The sequence below is a fragment of the Dipodomys merriami genome, unplaced genomic scaffold (genome assembly GCF_024711535.1).
Source record: "Dipodomys merriami isolate MVZ:Mamm:240054 unplaced genomic scaffold, mDipMer1.0.p SCAF_9, whole genome shotgun sequence".
Lineage (NCBI taxonomy): Eukaryota > Metazoa > Chordata > Mammalia > Rodentia > Heteromyidae > Dipodomys > Dipodomys merriami.
The window spans coordinates 37,289,040-37,310,412 of NW_027206512.1; the positions used below are offsets into that span (position 1 = coordinate 37,289,040).

General features: G+C 37.6%; 1 protein-coding gene across 6 annotated transcripts in view; it reads right to left on the reverse strand.

Annotated features, from left to right (window-relative positions):
- Positions 1 to 1,294: 1,294 nt before the first annotated feature.
- The window catches only part of Dcun1d4 (defective in cullin neddylation 1 domain containing 4), a 76,655-nt gene continuing 56,576 nt past the window's right edge, over positions 1,295 to 21,373 (reverse strand). For 4 of the 6 annotated variants that reach the window (XM_070013064.1, XM_070013065.1, XM_070013069.1 and 1 more), the window contains 4 exons: positions 20,066 to 20,174; positions 6,789 to 6,893; positions 4,698 to 4,800; positions 1,295 to 4,591 (listed from right to left, as the gene is read on the reverse strand). In XM_070013064.1, coding sequence (XP_069869165.1) covers positions 4,536 to 4,591; positions 4,698 to 4,800; positions 6,789 to 6,893; positions 20,066 to 20,174 — 373 coding nt within the window. In that variant the 3' untranslated portion in view covers positions 1,295 to 4,535. The remainder of the gene's footprint in view (positions 4,592 to 4,697; positions 4,801 to 6,788; positions 6,894 to 20,065; positions 20,175 to 21,373) is intronic. The other 2 variants (XM_070013066.1, XM_070013067.1) reach the window with 1 other exon arrangement.

Genomic DNA, 21,373 nt, shown 5'->3' on the forward strand with positions numbered 1-21,373 from the left:
AATACAAGTTACTTTTCACACAGAATTTGGAGACAGCCTTCAACAAATGATTTTGATATGATTTTACATGCTGCAACAACCATGATGCGTATATCCTGTCTTTAACTGCAGACAATTCAAGAAAGATGCTGTCTGGAAAAAAACAGTCTTTCCCTTTAGAGTAAACTTCCTGTAATTTTCTTCCTTCATAGGTATGTATGTCTGTAACGTACCTTGGTTGAGTTTTTGTCTTGGGCAGACACTAGTGATTTATTCTCTCCCTTCTATCATATTCCAATTCCACTGCTGGAAAATGTGTAGCTCCTGTTCATTTCCATGTGAACTAACAATACTGTCCAGTAGAGCCCATCTTGTGCTATTTCCTATTACTGGATAAGCATTCTTTTCTGTTGTTGGCCACATCCCAGGCTGAGAATGCCCAAATGCCTTGTCCAAACCTGTCTCCTCCCTCTCCTTCCCATCAGTCAGTGGTTAAGTTTTTCCCTTTGTTTCCACTCACTACTCACCATGTTCTCTCTTTCTGGGTGTCTGGAAGACTAGTCATTTCTGGTTTCATCCTGCTTTTTTTGGCCCAAATTAAAACATAGTGTTAATTACAACATTCATTTTTCTTTATGTAGCTTTATTTTCAGTAGAAAAATGAGAAAAATCCAGGTGTGGTGGCACACACACACACACACACACACAGACACAGACACACACACACACACAGACACACACAGACACACACAGACACACACAGACACACACACACACACACACACACACACACACACACACACACACACACACACACACACACACACACACACACACACACACACACACACACACACACACACACACACACACACACACGGAATCTCAGCCCTTGGGAGATGGAGGAGGAGGATAGTGATTCCAAGACCAGCCTGGTCTACAAAACCAACTGCTACAGATCTGCTCAATGTTTTGAGTGCTTGTGATCAAACTCACAGGCAGTGGTTTAGTTTAAAAAATAAAACATTTAAAAAACCACTGCAGGGCTGGGAAGGTGGCTCAGTGGTAGAGTACTTGCCTTGCATGCATGAGGGCCTGGGTTCAATTCCTCAGCACCACATAAACAAAAAAAGAAAAAAGCCGGAAGTGGCACTGTGGCTCAAGTGGTAGAGGGCTAGCCTTGAGCTGAAGAGCTGAGGGACAGCGCCCAAGCCCAGAGTTATGGCCCCACGACCGGACCCAAAAAAAAAAAAAAAAAAAACACTGCAAATGGATTTTGAAGAGAAAGCTAAAGAAAACACAATTTACAAATCAGTTCTGAAACCAAACACAAATACTTCTTTATTTATGGGATATCATTTTACATCAATTCAATTAAAACCTAAAAACAGTTTGCTGTTCTCAAGTTAGGTGGCATAACAATATTGTAGTTAAGCTGGGAGTCACAGGACTTGCACACTTGTATGATGTAATGCAAATACTGACGACATGAAGCATTCACAGTCACAGGCTAGCTACTGCTCATGTAACAGTAACCCCCAATAGAAACCATTTTATGAAAAAAAGCAACCCACATTTTGGTCTCATTTACAGATATTCTATACATTTATTATACAACATATGAAAGAATAAAGGATAAGGCTTACAGAGGTATTTTAGCAGTTGTAAGAATAAAAACCAAGGGCAAACTAACTTGTAAAAGCTTCCTGTATATAAATTTCAAAAGCACTGTTAGAATAGAGACCAAGAAGCAACAGAACTCTGTTGTTAAACCAGGATCTAGCTAGATTTGTCCGGTCAGGTTTATAAAAACGTAACTCCCAGTTCATGCTTCAAAAAAATGTGCACGCAACTATGAGTGTTTGTGACAAAAACAAAAACAAAAACAAAAACAAAAAAAACAATGAAATTTCTGACCTATAGCAGCAGTGAACAGATAATGACAGGGTATTGCAATGGGAACTCAAATATAAAGAAGAGAGAGAATATAGATTCAGGTACTACAGAACCAAGAAGGCACCCTCATTTATTTACACTAGCCATGAAGAAGTGCTCAATTACTGTTTCCTTTTGTGAAACTTGGCAATTTCTTAAGAAAAAAAGTGTCTTATTACTACTCTGACCCTTTAACTTAAACATAACTATGTGAAATCAAGAAAAAACCAAGAGCAATCAGTAGTCACAGAGGTTTATTTTTCAAGGCAGTTTAGAGATTTTCGAGTTTTCTAAATATGCTAGAGTATTCCTTCGAAATACTTTCACATCATTTCTCTATCACCAAAATGTTCACTGTGGATAAAATGTAACCATTTGTCACAATTGCTAACAATTCTTTTATTTTGAGATTAACTGTCTTTAGTGCTTAAAAAATTCTCCATTCTAACATAACTGTTAAGATAATTTCATCTATGATTTACGTTTGCTTTGAGCAAAACAGTAGTTGGTCAAATTTAAGAACTGTTCTCTTTAGTGTGATTTAAAATTTTTTTTTCTTACGACTTTATTGGAGTACACACCTGAAAATGAATCAATTCTCCACAGACCAGCCCTGTCTTTGGCCTGACTGACACTGTCTCACATGCATGCATGCACGCACTAGAGCCCTGCTTACACAGCAATTTCAGTGACTATGGCTTGCTAGCAACTTTTTATGTTCTGTACAGATAGTGACTTATGTAAGTACATACATATACTTATATGTATGTACATATGTTTGTAAACTGGCATTAATTTGTAAGTTATAAGTGAGACAATAAACAAAAAAAGTTAAGTATTCTTAGTTGCTACTGAGTTTGAGGTTTGTTTTTTTTCTTTTAACTTCTGGTTCATTTTACAGCAAACCAAACCTTATTACTTGGTAGAAAAAGGAAGAAGGAATATTCTACCATACCATGATTTTGTATATGCACACATACTGTATATACATACAAAATTTTCTTTGGTGGCTTAGTTGGGGGAAAAATAGAAAAATCAGAACAGCATCTGCAAAGAAACTGTAGAACCGTGGTCAAGAGTAGTTCTGTCTGTGTGCTTTACTCATTTATGCCATATTAAATCTGTAAGATCTTTCGGCCAATAAAATCTTCCAATCCCTACATACTCACGCATGGATCTTACAATTACAGCATTTGCTTGTTCAAATGTACGATGAGCTCTTTGCTTAGCTAAATTATTAGATGGTGTGTTTCCACAAAACTTTAGGGACTGAGCTAGTTGTTCAATAGCACCAGATAGTCGGGGTAAAAACATATCTCTATACATTTTCTCAAAAAAAGGCAAGGCAAAAAAAAAAAAAAAGAGACAAAATATAAGCCTAAATTACCATGCTGTTTACTCTGACTTCCTCCTCCATATAAATAATGGCTATCACCTTTCTGTACAAATCACTCAGGTACTAACAAGAGGCCCCTCAAGGAAAGGTCCTAGTGTCTACCAGGGTTAGCGCAATGCTGGTGGTTTTGTGTCCACTGCCTGCAATGGACATGCTGCCAGGAAAAGCCTAGCATGAAGAAAGAAACAAACATGGAACACAAAACACCTGTCAGAGTATTATTCTTAAAGAACAAAAACAAAAACCAGAAACAACAAAACAACCTATGAAATCAGACACCAAGAAAACTTAACTAAAATTCAAGCCATAACTAAAAGTGCTCTGCAGCTGTAAGTTGCTAGCAAGCTAACAGGCTTTCATGGGAGGGGGCAAAATACATTTCACTTGGAGTGAGCCAGGAAGCACTAGCCAACAAACACAGGCTAGAAGAGTGCAAAGGAGGAGGGAAAAAAATCATTGAAGAAAGTTCATGAGAACTTAAAATTCCATTTTTTTAAAAAGGTGCATCTTAAATTTGTTCATTTGTACCTATATTCAAGCTTACAACAGTTTTAATATTAAAAATCAAAACCCTATACCTTGCATGTTGGAAATGACTTGTGGCATGTTACATGTCTAAATTATCAAATAATGATCACTTTCACCATTTAAAAACACTAATATTGTCAAGTAAACCAAATAAACCAAATATTTGGCGTAGGCCACCTAAAAGTTATGACTCCTACCTCCTTCCAGAAGTTGGCCTCTTAAGCAGTAAGGTTAATTCTGGCAACGTTTGCCCACAGTAACAGTTGTTTTGTGTGGTTTTCTGAAATGCTACATTTGAGACCAAATGAAGTATAACTGGTTCCTTTGATAAAAGGGACTAGAAATATGCCACAAAATTATTTTTACAATACATTTTTGCAGAAATAATCTCTAGGTGAAGCTTTTTCATTTTATACACATATACAAAATTTAAACAGCAATATACACATAATCACAGTGAGGACGTTGGCAAATTCACCAATCTGTAGTGTAAATACAAACTGCAAAGCAGCCTTCCAAGAGAACAATGCTACACAGCAAGCAGAGCTGGCCCATTCAATAGCAAACACCAAAACATCCCTGCAAAAGGGAGACAGTGCAAGAAAAGCAGCATGCGCTTTGATACAAACAGCAATTTATGGCTAATGGGTGACATAATTGTGGTAACAGTGACTCTCTCGCTGCTATGCATAAAGTCCTAGGACATCTGTTTGTCTTTATACCATTCCACAAACTCGTCCAACAAAACTGGCCCTGGAGAGAGAAAGAGAGAAAAAAAAAACAATATGGCTCAGAGCATTTCCCTAGGGAGGAAGATGTACAATGCACAAGGATGGACCAGTCAGCACCCACTACTTACATGCTCCGTCTTCATCATAGTTGCTGAGGTCAAGATTAATTGTTCTGCTGAACTCGAGCACATTGCACCACTGGTCTTTGTTTATGACTTTATATTTTGATTGCTGACAGAGGAAAAAGTAATATGAATTATTGACACTTAAAATGAACAAAGAGGATGGCTTCCATTCCTATATGAAACAAATTAGAAAAGTTCATGTAAGGTTAACTTTTACCACTCAAAATCAATCTAGGAGGATTGGTAAACAAGAGAGGAATGTGTCTAATCAAAGAATAGATGGCAATTTCACTACAAAATCAGGTTGGGACTTAACCCAAGATGGTGAGCATGTCAAAGAAACACAACTGTATATCCTCCAAAGTGAAATGTCTAAACTATAGAGCCCTTTCATGTAAAGCTGCAAGGATTAAGAGACAACTGACGTGATTTATGTAAAGCATTTCGTCTCATTCTTGGCACAAGTAAGTACAAAACAAAGAGTTAAACCCTGACATGATCAGCACTGCTCACTACCCAGCTATTGGCTTGAGTGTCAGACAGCAGAGTCACTTGCTGAGAATCTGTGTAAGTGCCACAGGGGCCTCTGTGCTGGCTGCTCTTGCTGTTGAAGAAAACTGAAAATTCAAAACTAGTAACTCAAGCCTTGAGTCAAATCATGAAAGAAATCCGAAGAGATATGAAGTGTTCTATTCTTATGCAAGAAATAAACTCTAATGATATTTTAAAGTAGAGTACACCATATAAAGATTGGAAACTAAAATCTAGAACCAACGTTTAAATCCTCACCACTATTAAGATTTAAAAATACATCACTGAACAATATAATACATAAAAGGCAAAGAGAGTTGAGTCAAGGGATTTGAGGATATAAACACAAGAGAAGCTGGGGTAAAAGGATTACTGTTATCTTCAGATAGAAGAAGAAAAATGCAAAGCAATAAGAGCAAGCATAGGCTACTAGGCTAACTTTCTAAGTAATTAAAAGAAATAACCACTCTTGAAACAGCTGATGATGTTCCTGGAATTGTGCGGTCATTTCCTTACAGAAGTTCTGTCAGCCGAAGGACCTTCACACTCAGGCTCAAATCTTGTTAAGCTCACTGAGCAAGAACCCATTTCCAGGTCTATTCTAAATCATTCTAGCATATCTTGCGGAAGTATCAGAGAAATTACACTATATGGAGAATGGACCATTATGTCAACAAACATTTCTTACATTAAAACTGTTTTTTATAACTTTCCTTTGGAGTTCCAGTAATAATGTTGTAAGTACTTTTTAATAACAGACTTCAGAGTTAGGGAAAAAGATTTTTCTCAAAGCTCCAATATCCTCCTCTCCCCATCTCCCAATCCTTGCCAGCAAAGGGCATTTTCTAAAATGACTTAGGGAAGACAGCCAAGAGGATACCATGTGAGACACCCAAGTCCTCATACACATGTATCAGATAGCTACAGATCCTGCAGTAGGACCCTCTAATGAAATCAGCTCAAGAACCAGCAGTCCCAAATGTTTGGTCAACAGAATGTGCTAGGTTGTTTCTAACACAGATCTGAAGACAATTTACACTGAAGGAGATATTGTCAGTTCACACGGTATGGTACCGGCAGGCATGTTGTAAGTAGTCCCCAAATCATTTGGAGATAAGAACAGAATAGAAAAGAATAGATTACAAACTAGTTTTAGTAACAAAGATAGAGGGCTGGGTTTTAACCTTGTCTTATTAAAACTGTGAATTCATCTGCAGCCATAAAAGCAAGGAAACCTCAGTTTTCTATTATTACAAAGAACAGAAGATCTAAAGAGTAGTGAAGCTTCTAAAATGGACTGGGAGACGAGAGGAGATGCAGAGCGGTGGCTATACTGACGCACTGTCACGTGGGAGGATGCATGTGACATGACACGCACACACTCAGATGCACTCCAAGACCTCCAAGACAACAGGTAGCTGCTGACTAACAGCAATTATGGCACCAGAATTCCTATAAGCACAGAAGTACAACAAGCAAAAGTTACATAAAATGGCTAAATAAAATATATTTGGTAGTTCTAAAGCAAGCAAGCATACATTTGATAAAATAACAATTTAGTACCTCTAAGAACTGGTGAAAAACTGGAAAAAGGGGCCAGATTTTTCCTAATAACAGTCCCAACATGCATTTGGCAGTGTTAATGTCTAGGCTGCGCTGGTCCTTTTCCTGTTTAACAAACAAAAACAAGCATGAGCCAGATGTCTCTACATCAGAAAATCTAATCATTCAACTTTGTATTTTACTTCAGCAAGAAATTAGTAAGCTGCTCATTTACCATACACCATAAAAATTCTGAATGGGAACTAAGGGAAGCAGGTAGGCAAACACAATGGAAGGCTTGATTATTATCAGTAGTATAAATATATATTTGTGAAAAATACAGATCAATTGAATGATTACCTCCATGCAAAGTCAATTATATAATAGCAGTATCTACAATCATTTCATGAGTAAAATAAAAACTTACAAATCAGTAACTTCTTCCTTTCATATTTAGGATAATTATTAAAATCAAAGTTGTTGATTCTAGAACTCATTAACTGGAGTTTAAGGGTCTTGATTTTCAGGCCTAAAAATCAGGTTTCCTTAATAAAACTCATTTTTCCAACTCTGTGTTTTATAGAATAAGCTTTCTTATTCTCAAAACAGTCTAGAATTGAATTCAGCTCAAAATAAAGGTGGAAGCTGTGGAGATCCCCTCAGAGAAGGTGTGTTTCCCCCATCCACCTACTATGGAAAGCAGGACGCCCTTCTACACGGTCCCCCTAACCGCTGCATGTTTTAGACATGGCTCCCTTAACACAATATCCCTTCACAAGTCACCAAGAGAAAGGAAAGCAGGAAAGAGATAAATATTGAAGAATAGAAAAGTTCATATATTTGTAATTAGTGATCTGAATTTCTCATTCCATTTTTCTTCTCATTCCATTTCTCATTCCAAGTTTCTTCTCTAGAGAACTACAAGTGGGCAGTTTCAATGGGAAGGAATAAAGGGGTCTGGGACTATAAGAAGTAACTTTATGCATTCAAAGCTAGCCTCCACATGCTACGTGAGCTACACTGGACATTTTCTACAGAGAGGGAAAGTGTCTGGCCATCCCAGTGTAGTGTATGCTGCCCATGACCACCGTCAGCCACAGACGCAAGCACACACACCTGACTTTAACCATGAAGTAAGTACTCTTTAGTGTACAGTGAACTTCTACCCATAACATTGTTTGTAAAAGAGAAAGACTGCAACAATACAGCAAATATCAAGGCCCTACTCAACAAAAGCAAACAAAGGAGATGAAGATACAGACTTGCTGCTTAAGGAAGATGTACAGAGGTCTATCTATGGTTGCCCTTATCTCACATAATAGCTATTTACAAACAGACTGGGTTAAATGGCGCCACACCACCCTTCTGTTGGAAGCCTGATGGTGATGGGGACATCTCGATTCCATACTTTTTGAATACTGATGGGGCCTCCTTCCTACAGCATTCTCAGCCTGTTCCCTGGCCGGGCACATGAGCCTGCCATATGTCTAGGTGGCACTCACTCCCAAGCAGAAGAGGACAGCAGAGGTTACTGAAAGATTGTCTGCCCTTTGCCAGCCAAGCCTTGCTGGTTTCTTGTGCTTCAGTGCTACTATGCATCTATGATGCTCAGTACAAGCTAATGGAAAACAACCTTTTGGCCTATGACATTGGCAGAAGGCAACAGTACATCATACCATGACACAATCCACAAGGAAAATGAGTGAAGTGTTGAGAAACACATGTGGCCCCACAGGGATGCCCCAAAGTCCATTTGTCAAACAAAAGCGCATGTGCATCTAGACTGACAACACTGGTGCTCTAAAACATTTTCCTTGGCCAAGTGTCTACCCTCTCAAATTTCTAGTATGGCTCTGGTATATATTGTGCCTTCTTTCACCATGAATGCCTATTCTCCATCACAGAGGACATACACTAAAGTGACAAAAAAAAAGAAAAAGAAAAAGAAAAAAGATACAAAGGACCTGGACAGACTCTTGGCAACAATATAGTAATCCAACAAACCGATGATCACGAAGGGTTTCAATGCATTTGGCAGTGATGCCAAAACATGGAGGAAAGGCATCAGACTCACAGGACCGGAGAGCTGAACAGCACTCACTCACTCCTGCTCTGCAGGGTGCAGCCAGCAGCTTGAAATCACTAACACCATCTTCTGCCTAGCAAATAAGAGAGAGATATTATGGACGCACTCACAATCTGAACAGTGGCACCTCACGGACAACCGACAGTGCCTATGGGTGGACTTGTGGCTAAGTACCTAGAAACGCTCAAAATTCTAGAAACAACTTGGTGGAGAGAGCCCACAGCAAACAGCATCAAAATGTAGACCTCCCAGGGGTCCTCTGACAACAATAAGCCCTACAGGCCTTCTAAGCAAAGGGATTCCCAATTAAAAGTGAAATGAATCTCCCAGGATGCAATCAGGCATTTAAATGCCATGAGTATTAAAATAAAAAGTCGTCACATGGACAAATACAAGGAGTACAGCACAGACATCCAAAAGCTCTTTGCATGAAATTGAGAGTACACTGTCACCAACAATCTTGTCACCATCTGCTTATGAGCTGCCAAGGAACAAGGGGGAGGACTAGTGGATTTTGCATCCCAAGGTCAGAATCTAAGCACAAAGTGCCTTAAGACAGCCTGCCACAAGTTGACAAGCATCCCTAGAAGGCTCATCAGGGAAAAGGAAAAGGAAATAGAAACTTCTCTCCCTACTTAACTACCACTTGTATATACCAAAGTGTATATATATGTAATTCATAAAAGATAAACTGTTAATATAAATAGAAAAACAACTTGTCATTTTTCAAATAATACAAACCAAAAAGAGATGGATGTGCCAATCCCTCACAATATTCAAATGGACTTTATAACTGTGGCCTTTATTAAATACAGATTGAAAACAGCAGTTTCAAGATATTGGTCCTCTAAGAGGACAGCCACAAAGCCAAAGGGTCTCATTCAAAATCTCTATAGTAGTCAGGTGCTGATGGCTCACACCTGTAATCCAGAGGGCTGAGATCTGAGGATCACAATTCAAAGCCAGCCTGGGCAGGAAACAAAGTCCCTGATATTCCTATCTCCAATTAACCACCAGGAAACAAGAAGTGGAGCTGTGGCTCAAAGTGACAGAGCACTAGCCTTGAGTGAAAATAATTCAGGGACAGTGCTCAGGCTAAGTTAAAGCCCCACAACCACCACAACCACCACCACCACCACCAAAAAAAATCTATAGTACATACTACATATGGAGTAAATAGGATGATACTAAGTGCTGATAACAGCAAATGGAGTTTTATTAAGGCCTGATTATAGAGTTTAAATATTAAAAGAAAATGTGCCTTTGTTTATAAAAGACCGTCACACTGTAAGTTCTCCTGTAAGGTTATGAAAAGTAAGCTCTTCTTTTAACTCTCAAGTGGCAAATGAGCAAAGAAACTAAAACTGGTTAGATAAAATAGTTAGATGATAAATAAGAGTTAGATGATAGTTAGATGATAAATAGTTAAAATGATAACAGATAAATAAACAGATGATAAATACCTAAAGGTAAGCCTAATGCTACAAAAATAAGTCTATAAATATTTAGGTATCCATATCTGGTATATTTGAGACCACTAACTAGTCAAGATAATCTTTCCCAATTTTTACTAAGTTTTAATAGCTTGAAACTTATAGCTATAAAGAAACATTAAAATAGTGAAAAAAAACTTCCATCAGAAAAATAATCTCAAAGCTTTCTGAGAATAGTTCAACTCAAGAAATGATTTATCAGCAAGCATGACTCCAAACATGAACAGTGGAAACTGAGTTTGAAATTGGTATGTGAAATAAGAAGGCCTTCAGACTTATGATGTGCATCATGGTATTCTCCTTTGGAACCAGAGGGATTACATAACACAGAGAAAAAGCTGTTCATCTTGACATCATTACCTGGGGTAAAAAAGCACGAGGCTCTGAAGAATTCAAATCTTAATACTGTAGGGTTCAGGTTAGGAAACTGAAGTTACAGCAAATCAGATTTTGAATAGGAAATATATATATATATATATATATATATATATATATATGTATATATAGCTAAAAGTACATAATAAAAAAGCAAAAAGGAATAAAACTCAAGTGGTTGCCATCTTACTGGGGAAAAAATCAATCTAAAAAAATTACGGTCTTAGAAATGAGCCAACATTAGTTTATAGATAAGCTCAATTCTACACTTCTTTAAAATAAGGGGGGAAAAGACTGAGCGTGGTGGTGCCTATCAGTAATTCCAGATACTTGGGAGGCAAAGATTGAGAAAAAGACAGCTTGAGACCAGCTGAGTTACATAAAAATTAGCAAGATTCCATCTCAAAAAGTAGCTAGGTGCGGTGGCTCACACTTATGAAGAAGTGGAAATAGGCAAATTCAAGTCCAGGTAGGCCTGGGCCTAAATGCAAGATCCTATCATCCAAAAATTAAAGCAAAAAGAGTCTGGTTACAGCTCATATTGTAAGTACCTACCAAGCAAGTACAGGTTGTGAGTTCAGTTCCCAATACCTTGTCCGTCTTAAAAAAATTTTTTTTAAAATGTAACTCATCAATACTGTCTTTCCCTTTGTTTGCTACACTCAGATTCTATTACTCTGAGCACTACTTTCTGAAAATAATTTGCACTGAAACAGACATCTAGGTAACATCAGCGAAAACTCAACAGCTACTTCCAAGTTTATGAAAACTTCGTTTATGCTTAAACTTCTTTAATAAAACATTGGTAGGATAAGTTCTATCATTATGAAAAATATAAAATAAGGATACTGAGGCATAGGAGGTTAACAGTCAATATATGGTAGGTAGAGCTAGGATTTGAGCCAGGAAGTCTGATTTCTATCGTAAACTCTTTTACTATATAGTCCCACACTCCTTGGAAATTAATAAGGGAAAAGTCTACTCTATGCATCTCGGTAATAGTTTAAGAGGAACCTACCGTTAAAATTACTTAAGACGTTCTGAGCAGTATACCTATAATCAGATGCCCTCATTCAGGTCTACCGTCTCTTTTCTTTGTAATTTAAAATTAACTCAGATTAGTGGAGAAAAATGAATCCAATGTTGATATTAGATTTCAGTTAAATAACAGGAGAAATTCTGTTGAACACAAGAACTATGCCAAACTTTCCTTAGCAAGTCCTGTGAGTTCCACTCATAATCATTTCTAGTTTAACAGCTGTTGGCTTTAGTTTGTGGGACTTCATAGAGGTTAAACAAAAGTAGTCAGTACCTACTGTTGGAGCAGTAATAAACAAACCAAGGTGCTGACTAGCTTGATCTGGTAACAAACTAGCTTGTCACAAGATCATGTCTCAGTAGGAGTTCCCCTATAGGGCGTCCAATTTGGCTTTAAGATGTCCTGAAGGAGTGAGAAAGCAAGCCACATCCTCCTATTTCCCCAACACCCGTCGTCATGTCCTCCTCTGCTCGCTCTGCCTCACTCTCCCTTACACTGAAGGCCGCTTTTTCTCCACCCAGCATGTGGCCTTCATCATGCTCCTTTCTCCAATTATCCCACCAGGGTTTCTTTCAACTTCAGTGCTAGGAGTCAGCAAACTTCTCATGTGAAATCTGTCTCTTTTTATATCAGGCAGGACTACACTGTTAGAAAAAGCTCAACTGCTGTGGACAATGACAGCATTGTGAATTCATGGTCTTACCTGGCCCTTGATGCTCTGTTAATCAGCATATCACTCAATCCTGCATTTACCCAAAAGGCTAAAAGCCAACTTCTCTCTATGAAGCTACTGTAGTAGTAGCTTGCCTCCACTATCAGGAAGGTCAAAAATCAAATGCGCTGATATCACTATTCACAGATTAAAATAAAAACACAACCAAGGAAAATTAACTGCTTAATTTAAAGAACTCCATACAATATCTGCTTAAGTAATACATTAACAATTTACCCAGTGAGGAGAAATGAACCCTATGCATGAATATAGAAAGACAAAGTTCTAACTGTAGGAAAGAACTACTGTATGCACTTGGAAGTTTTATCCCTCTGCCATCCTCCAACAATACCCCAGAGATGATGACAGTTTTCAGTTAAAGGAGGCTCCATAGCTCTGTGGAGATGGCTGGCCCGCATGCCAGTGGCCGAGCTCAAGCCCTTCAATGCCCCCTATGCTAAAGCTCTGCTTCATCATCTACACAAACAACACTGGGTAGACCAAGTGACTGCAAAGGTTCCTTCCTCATTTCTGAAGTGTCACAATTCTATCATATCTACAAAACTATAAATAAGTGCAAGTCAAAGAAAAATTGGAAAGCAAAAAGCAAGTACGCCTATAATTAAATAATACTTTAACTCGGTGGCAAGGTTCAAAAGGTGAGCAAAGAAATGATCACTCCCAGGGGACCTTCATTTTCATGGAGAAATGGTCATTTCTAGATACTTAATCACATTCTAGTATCGTATCATAGTTTTATTTTTAGAGGGAATATACAAAATCATCATTCTGGATATTTAATGGTATATCCCAACACTGCTTCCAATATAAATTAAGGATATTAAAACTGTCAGGGAGTTCATTTTTTACTGAAGCTGTGATTTTAAAAAGATCTGTGGTGTTAATTATAGCTTATTACATCTAGGATTCATTTTACTAGTAGTAAAAAAAAATAAAATGGGGAGGGGAGAAAGAGAATTGAGTTCTGCTTCTAATCAACATCAGATTTCACTTAAAAACAACTAGAAAACTAGACAAAATGAGTAGCATAGAATTGTGATTCCTAACAGAGAGGAAGCTGGGAAGGTAGCTCAGTGGGTAGAGTGCTTGCCTTGCATGCATGAGGCCCTGGGTTCGATTCCTCAGCACCACATAAGCAGAAAAAGCCAGAAGTGGCGCTGTGGCTCAAATGATAACAGCGCTAACCTTGAGCTGAAGAGCTGAGGGACAGCGCCCAGCACCTATATGATACCACCTTATTCTCAGAAGGCAGATTTTAGACCACAGTAAAGGAAAGAGAAACTCAACCAGAACCCTTGTGTTTTCCTGAGTTAGAGAAAAACAGCTTGGATTTTGAGAAGCCAAAGGGATCTACTCTAAGAAGTCTGGAGGTCTCTAGAACACACTGCCCAAGTCTTCAGGCAAGTACTGATCTGTGCACACGTGAGAGAAAGCAACTTGAGTGTGGACAAAGTTGTATTACAACAACTGCACAGAGATTCCTACGGCCTACATGAGGTTGTAGATAGATTTTATTTAGGCCAGCATGGAAAGATCTCATAACATGCTGGGAACACTAAGGGGAATCCTCAAGAGGAGCTTCCTGACTTGTAAGGCTTAGTCACTGTTTGAATAAAAGGCTGCTCTGGGCCAGGCCTTTCAAAGGATCAAACTGATTATAAGTAAGGTAACTATTCACCTGAAAGAAAAATTAAAAAGGAAATCTAGGCAAAGGGTCAAAGGTTATAGGCTCAATGTCAGAACGATTACCTAACATGAACAAGGCTCTGGATTCAATACCTACTACCACAAAAACAATCACACACAAACAGAAAAAAAAAGAAAACCACCACTCTTTAAAGTAAAAATAAAAAGAACATAGCAGTCAATGCAGAATATCTAGCAACATCAAGAAAGGAAAGCAAATATGAATCATAATCAAGAGAAAAACCAACCAATAGAATGACACCCAGAAATGATACTATGGAACCAAAAGAAAAGGTTTTTTTAAACATTTTAAATAAATATGTTCAGGGAGGGACAAGAAAATATTCTCATGATGAGAGAAACTCAAGATAGAAAAAGACTCAAATGAAACTTCAAGAGATGAAAAATACAGTATCTGAAATGAAAAATAACCTTGCTGTGATAAACAGATTAGACATTACCAAGATTAGTACTGGAAGTAATAAAGAATTACCCAAAATAAACAGAGAAGAGGAAAAAAAGACAAACACGGTATCAATGGCTTACAGGACAATATTAAGTAATCTAACATAAATACCTTGTGGTTCAAGAAATAGAGAAGAGAGAGAATAGAAAATATTTAAAGAAGTGACAGTCAAAAGATTTCTCAATTTAAACTACCAAGTCACAGATCCAAAAAGCCTCAACTAAAATGAGCATCAGAAAACGCTGTCACTACCATAATCAACTAACTTACAATGTAATACCAGCAATCTGGAATGTCTGTCTTTTATTTTTTTTTGGGGGGGGGGGAATGGAGTAAGGAGGTGGGAGAAAACGGTAATACTCAATGTAAACATGTAAAAATGGAACCAGGCAATTTGAAGGGATGGGTACAGTTGGGAGAGATGGGGGAGAATGATGGAAGGGGGAACATTGATCAAGAAGCACTGTACTCATAAATTTATATGTTGAACTGAAACCCCTTTGTATAACTATCTAAAGATAATAATCATGGAACATTATAATCCACTTTCTGAAATTCAGTAAAAATAGAATAAATGTAGTCAGAAACAACATAAAAAAGAAAAAGGAAAAGAATGATACCAGACTTATCACCAGAAACTACATAATAATACATGAAGACAATGAGAAGACATCACTGAAAGAATAAAGTATTAACTTAGACTTTTTATCCAGAGAAGTGTCTTAGCCAATTGAAGCAAAAATAAAATGTTTAGAGAATTCATCACTTCTGTACTTTGAGGAACTTTAAAGGAAGTTTTTTAGGAATAAAGAATATTAGTATTAGTTAAAAATCTATATTAACACCAGGGGAATAAAGAACAAAGAAATGAGGTATACCGGGCAATTACAGCAGATATATTTGCTTATTTAAAACAAAAATAATGATGTATTATGAGAGATACAGTACAAGCAAAATGTTCACAGCAGCATAAAATATGTCAAAACAGAATGGAAATATATTGTTATAAAAGTTCTCATATTATTCTCACATTATACCTGAAATGGTTCAACATTATTGAGAAAAGATTGTGAAATTTATAAAGCGCACACCATGAGGCCTACAATAACTACTAGAGATAATACAGATAGGGCAATAAGGTAGTAGTGGACATAAACCAATCATTAAAAAAAAACCCTCGATTGAAAAGAAGGCATGAAAAGGAGAAAAAAGAAATGTTGACAACAACCCAAAAATGATTAAATAAATATGGGGAAAATATCAAGAAAGAATATAAACCAACTATACTATTAATTACATGAAATGTAGTTTTAGCATCTCAAGACAAGTATTGTCAGGTTCCAATATTTGCTATCTATAAGAAAAATAAACTATTAAATGTTAACCAATATACCACTAAGTCAAGCAAATTACCTTAGCAAATTGCACAACCACATAGAGATAACATATAAAACACACTGGAAACCAAAGATTTAAGGTATTAAAAAGCCAAGTAAAAGGAAAAAACAAAAACAAAAAACTTGAAATGCTCCTGAGGGGGAAAAAAATGCATTTTCCTGATAGCTATAAGGAAGAGTAAGAAAGAATCTCCAACAGGAAACTTTTCATTAAAAAAAAGAAAAAAATTCACTTTAGGGCTGAGGCTATAGCTCAGTGGTGAAGTGCCAGGATAGCATATCCAAGACACCAGGTTTGATCCTCAGCCTGAGTGCCAGGGGGTAGGGAAAGAGGAGGGAGTGAGGGAAGAGTGAAGAGAGGGAGGGAGGGAAGGGAGGGAGGGAAGGAATGGGAATATCTACTTTAAATATAAGGACAGAGGTAAGTTAAAAGTGAAGGAAGGAAAAGTGACATATCATGAAGACTTTAGTCAAATAACAGCTGGAGTGGCTAAATTTGTTAATATCTTACAAAACCGACTATGGAACAAAGAATCAGAGATAAGGAGATATCATAATTTCATAATGATAAATGGTCAATTCATCCAGAGGACATATCAAGTAACAATACTAAATATGTCTAAACTCAAACCTTCAAATTGCATGAAACAAAAAACCAACAGAAGTGACAGAAGAAATCATTAAACAGAAGAACTCAATATTCTTCTCTTAGTAAAGAATAGGCCCTTGTTACTTTCTAATCTGTAAAGATAGAGAAGATCTGAACATCACTATCAGCCATATTCTTCTTTTAAGTACATGCCAAACACTCATCAGAGCAGACCGTAACTTAAATATACAGTTACACAGTACAGTCTCTGATCATAACAGAATTAAGCTACGTATTCATAATGGAAAGATTATCTGGAAAATAAACAAAAAAAAATAACCAAAGTGTCTATAAAAGAAACCAGTGGGCAAGTTGGAATGTATTTCTAACTGAAGATAAATAAAAATACATCCTATACCTTATGGGATTAAAGCTAAACCAAGCAAAGCAAAAAAAAAGTTTCATTAAATTTTTCTATGCCAAAATTGCTCTGGTAATTAAATAGCAATTAAATATGAAGGGTTGTTACCCATCATTACATAAACAGTTTCATTCATTAGTGAGATGTTCCTTAAAACAAAGGACTATACTGGTTGGTTTTGGGTGTATAAAGACAAAAACAAAATAACAAAAAAACCAGAATTCCTCATCTACCAGGAAGATTAAGGCTTAAACTTAAGCTCTAAAACCACAAAGATTGCAGGGTTGTGTAGGCAAGGGCTACATGGTTCCTCCAGGACAGGCTGACCCAGGAGGCTGAATGGAAGTGGAAGCATGTGACTTGACTCAGTGTCTGGAGATGGACAGAGCTGTGGGTTCTAGGCATGACCAGAAGCATTTCTGCTTCTGGCTAAAAGACCAGGTGGCAAGGTGTCATCCAGAGCTAATAAAATTTCAACATAGATATGTACTAGGAAGCACCTTAGGACTGGTTTGTAAGGTCCTGGAGTAAACTACTGACTGGGCTTAAAGTCAGTATACCTTGGTTTGAGTGCTAAATCTACGATGTATTAACAAAAATAGCTGTTTCCATTTTCCTCTGTAAGCAGATGAAACCATCCTTGGCTATTCTTGAGAGTTGCTGTGAAGCAACGGGACAGCACACACCAGGAAGTGCTATGCTAACACAAAGGCTGTGCAATGGAAAGTAATGAATGAAGGCTTTGGGGAGTTCATATGGGCTGAAGGAAGAGAGATGACACTGCTGACACGGATACTGAATGAAAAGTGAAAGCATGTGGAAGTAAGACTAATTTAAGAGTGCTCGTTCTAAAAAAAAGCCACATTAAAGCTACCAGCACAACCTATTCACTGCATCATTATTTACCATATCTAAGATATGGAACTAAGCCAGATGCCCCTCAGAAGATGAATGGATGAAGAAAATGTGGCATATATACAAATGGAATTTATGCTTCCATTAGAAAGAATGACACCGCCCCCTTCTAAGGAGATGGAAAGACTTGGAAAAAATTTTATTAAGCAAAGCAAGCCAAATCCAAAGAAACATCGGCTGCATGGTTTCGCTCATTTGTAATAACTATGTGTATGATATTCTTAGCAGAAGATTACAGTAGCTCAATAGCTATGTACATATAACCATATAAAATGAACCTTATCAAAATGAACACCAAGAAATGGAAACAAGATGTTTTTATAATGTACTGTTTGCACCTATTCCTTTTTTTCTGCTTTGGTTTGTGCCCAGTTGTCAGTTTTTTATTTCTGTCCTTTGTCTTGTATTTAAGTTTATCTGATTTGCCTAAGGGGAAACACAAAAACAGGACGAAGGGTGAACCAATGCAACGGTGATACTCACTGGACACTACATTGGAAGTGAACTTTATAACTGGGTGGGAGGGGAGTTGGGGGTGGGAAAAGCAGAAGAAAATGAGGGAAACACTGTTCAAAAAAGAAATGAACCCATTACCTTACTCATGTAACTGTAACCCCTGTGTACATCACCTTTACAATTAAAAAAGGGGGGAGGGGTGCTGGTTCAAAGTAACAAGGGCTACAACTGGCAAAGCTGAAGCATAGGTGCCAAGAATGAGGAGGCCAAAGGAGCTCCTGTGAGTTGGACCACAGAGACTAACCCACAAAGGTTGAAGCCAGGCAGGAGTAAAATAGAACCTAAATCTAAATTATAGAGGACGACTTTGGGACAATTCTGACACTGACCAAGGAAGTCAGGAAAGAGCTATTTTCATGTATAAGCTATGATGTTTCTAAAGGGACTTTTGTTCATACTATATAACTTAGCAAGTATGACTTAGAGGGAAAAATTTCATGTAATAAACTAACAGAAGCACCCTTTTTTGTCATTTAATTCCTTTATCACAAATATATAGGCAATTAGGCAAACACTTTATCAGAATTTCACCTTCATTTTGTTTTTGGAGATAAGAGTCTCACCATGTAGCCCAGGCTGGCTTCTGCTCAAAATCCTTCTGCCTTAGCCTTCTGAGTTATGGCCTTACAGGTATGCACTATCATGATTCACTACATTGCCACACATGCTAGGATTTTACTAGAGGTTGTCACAATGAAAAGATGCACAAATAAGGGCACGACAGAAGAACGCCTAATGTGTTGTTGCAGATACATCAGGATTTACACCACACTAACTTGGCAGAACTAGAGGCTAAAAAAAAGTTTAAAAAAGTGAAAAAAAGTTCAGCATGGTGGTAAAGAAGAAATAATCATTTTTCACCAAATCCCTGATTTTTAAAAAAACAAATCCTTAAAAAATGAAACCAACTAAGAAAGCCTAAGTCATTTGAATCCACTACACACAGAGACATGACAAAAACACATTGTGTAATAAAGGGTAACCATAAGGCCTGTGGATCATGTCTGAATGAACACAAGGCTACATTGTCAACTGGAACCTTGGAGTCCACCATTTGTGGTGACCAGGCTTTATTTCCCACCCCACCCTACAGACCCCAAAGAACCACTGTCACATGCTTGGGCTTGACTCACTATGCAACAAACAGGAAATCAGCTTAGATGTGAAAGCCACATGGCTTCCAAATATATTAACAGCACCCAAAGTAAAACTGGATTAGATATGGATGTAGCTTATTCAAGTACCTCAGAGGGTAAAGATTTGTTGTTCTGTGAGAAGGAAAAGCTTCCCTAATTATCTAAGAATCATTTAAAACTGTATTCATTACACACCTACATATTACTTCTAAGCTAATCATAAGAGCTAATAAATGTCTGCTACTATAGTCTTTTGCTAACACATAGAATTTTTGCCCAGAACCAGTCAGTTAGTTTTGAAATGAATACATATAGAAATACTAACACCATAGGAGTACTTTTTGAGTTATTTGTGTATGTAAAAACAAACCTCAAAAATGCAATAAAAAGGCGGGAGGGGGGGAGGCAAGAGAGGGAAACATCTGGATAGATTCCAGAAAACTCACCCGTGCAAAGTCAAACGCATATCTGTAAATAAGCTTAAAGTTTGTAGAATCATTCAATAATGATCTTAAGTAATCCAAAGTATTTCTGAGTTTTTCTGTTGTATCACATCTGGGAAAACAAAATAAAGGAAATTACAATATGGAGTCATCGTTCTTTTTTTTTAAGTTGGGGCAGTAATATAAAACTCACACCAAAGTAAAGAATAAAAACCCTTTAGTTGGGAAATAGCCATAATGACCATTATTTTCTATACTTATTCATAAATTCTGAAATGTCCAGAGAAGTTGAAAGAAGAGCACATAGGCTCTCGTTTACCTACCCCTTCCTTCAGCAATGAACACTTCACACAACGCACTCCCTCACATGCCTGCCCTTTTCGTGTGTTACACGACAATTCACCCATAAATACTTCGATACTGTTACCACTCCCTTCCTAACAATATTTTAAGTTATATATAGTTCACATGCACAGGTCTCTATCAGTCTCCAAATTTCCTTTATAACCACTGTCACATTTGAAGAGACCAGACCAACTGTTTTTGGAGCATATCAATTTTTCAGGTAATTTCCCATGACTCTATGTAGGTTTACCACCATTGATAGAAACTTCTGATAGAAAGTGTATTCTTCCAAGGGCACCCCAGGAGGAGGCTTATCTCACCAGTCTGTCCCATTATTGCTAAAAATTAATTTCTAAGTCTAAAGTGGGTTTCTTCCTTTCAAAATAGCAACTAGCCTGTGGGTGAACAGGTTGAAACTCTTCCTTGACAATATTTTGCTCAATGTTATAAATGATTTTTTAACTCTATTTTCCTGATGCCGCAACACCCTCACAAATAGGCTGAGACTAGTGTGCCAATTTGAAAAGGCTGTGACCCAGTGACATTCAAATGCACCAATGAAATACCCTTGTGCTATTTGCTTGTGTTCCCCCGTTGACCCTCAATGAAGGCTCTGATCATGGGTCCTAGCTACTCCTAATGGCATCTCCCACATGGCCCCTGTGCCCAGCAATGTGCCTCTCCTGGGGCAACTTTGGTAGAGTGCAGAATGACCCATTTATAACATGGGATGGTTTTAGCATCCATAGACAATTCCTGCCTAAATCAACCCATTACCTCTGCAAGTACAAAACATCATTCCTTCCACCGTTACTGTCTATATCTACTAAGAAGGGATCTGTACACTAGCCTTATTTTCTGGGTTTAGGGTCCTTTCTTTGTGCTTTGCATTCAGTGCTATAATTCATTACTGTCTTTATTCTTTTAAATGCACAACCTGTCCCAATTTGGGCAGCGGCTCCAATG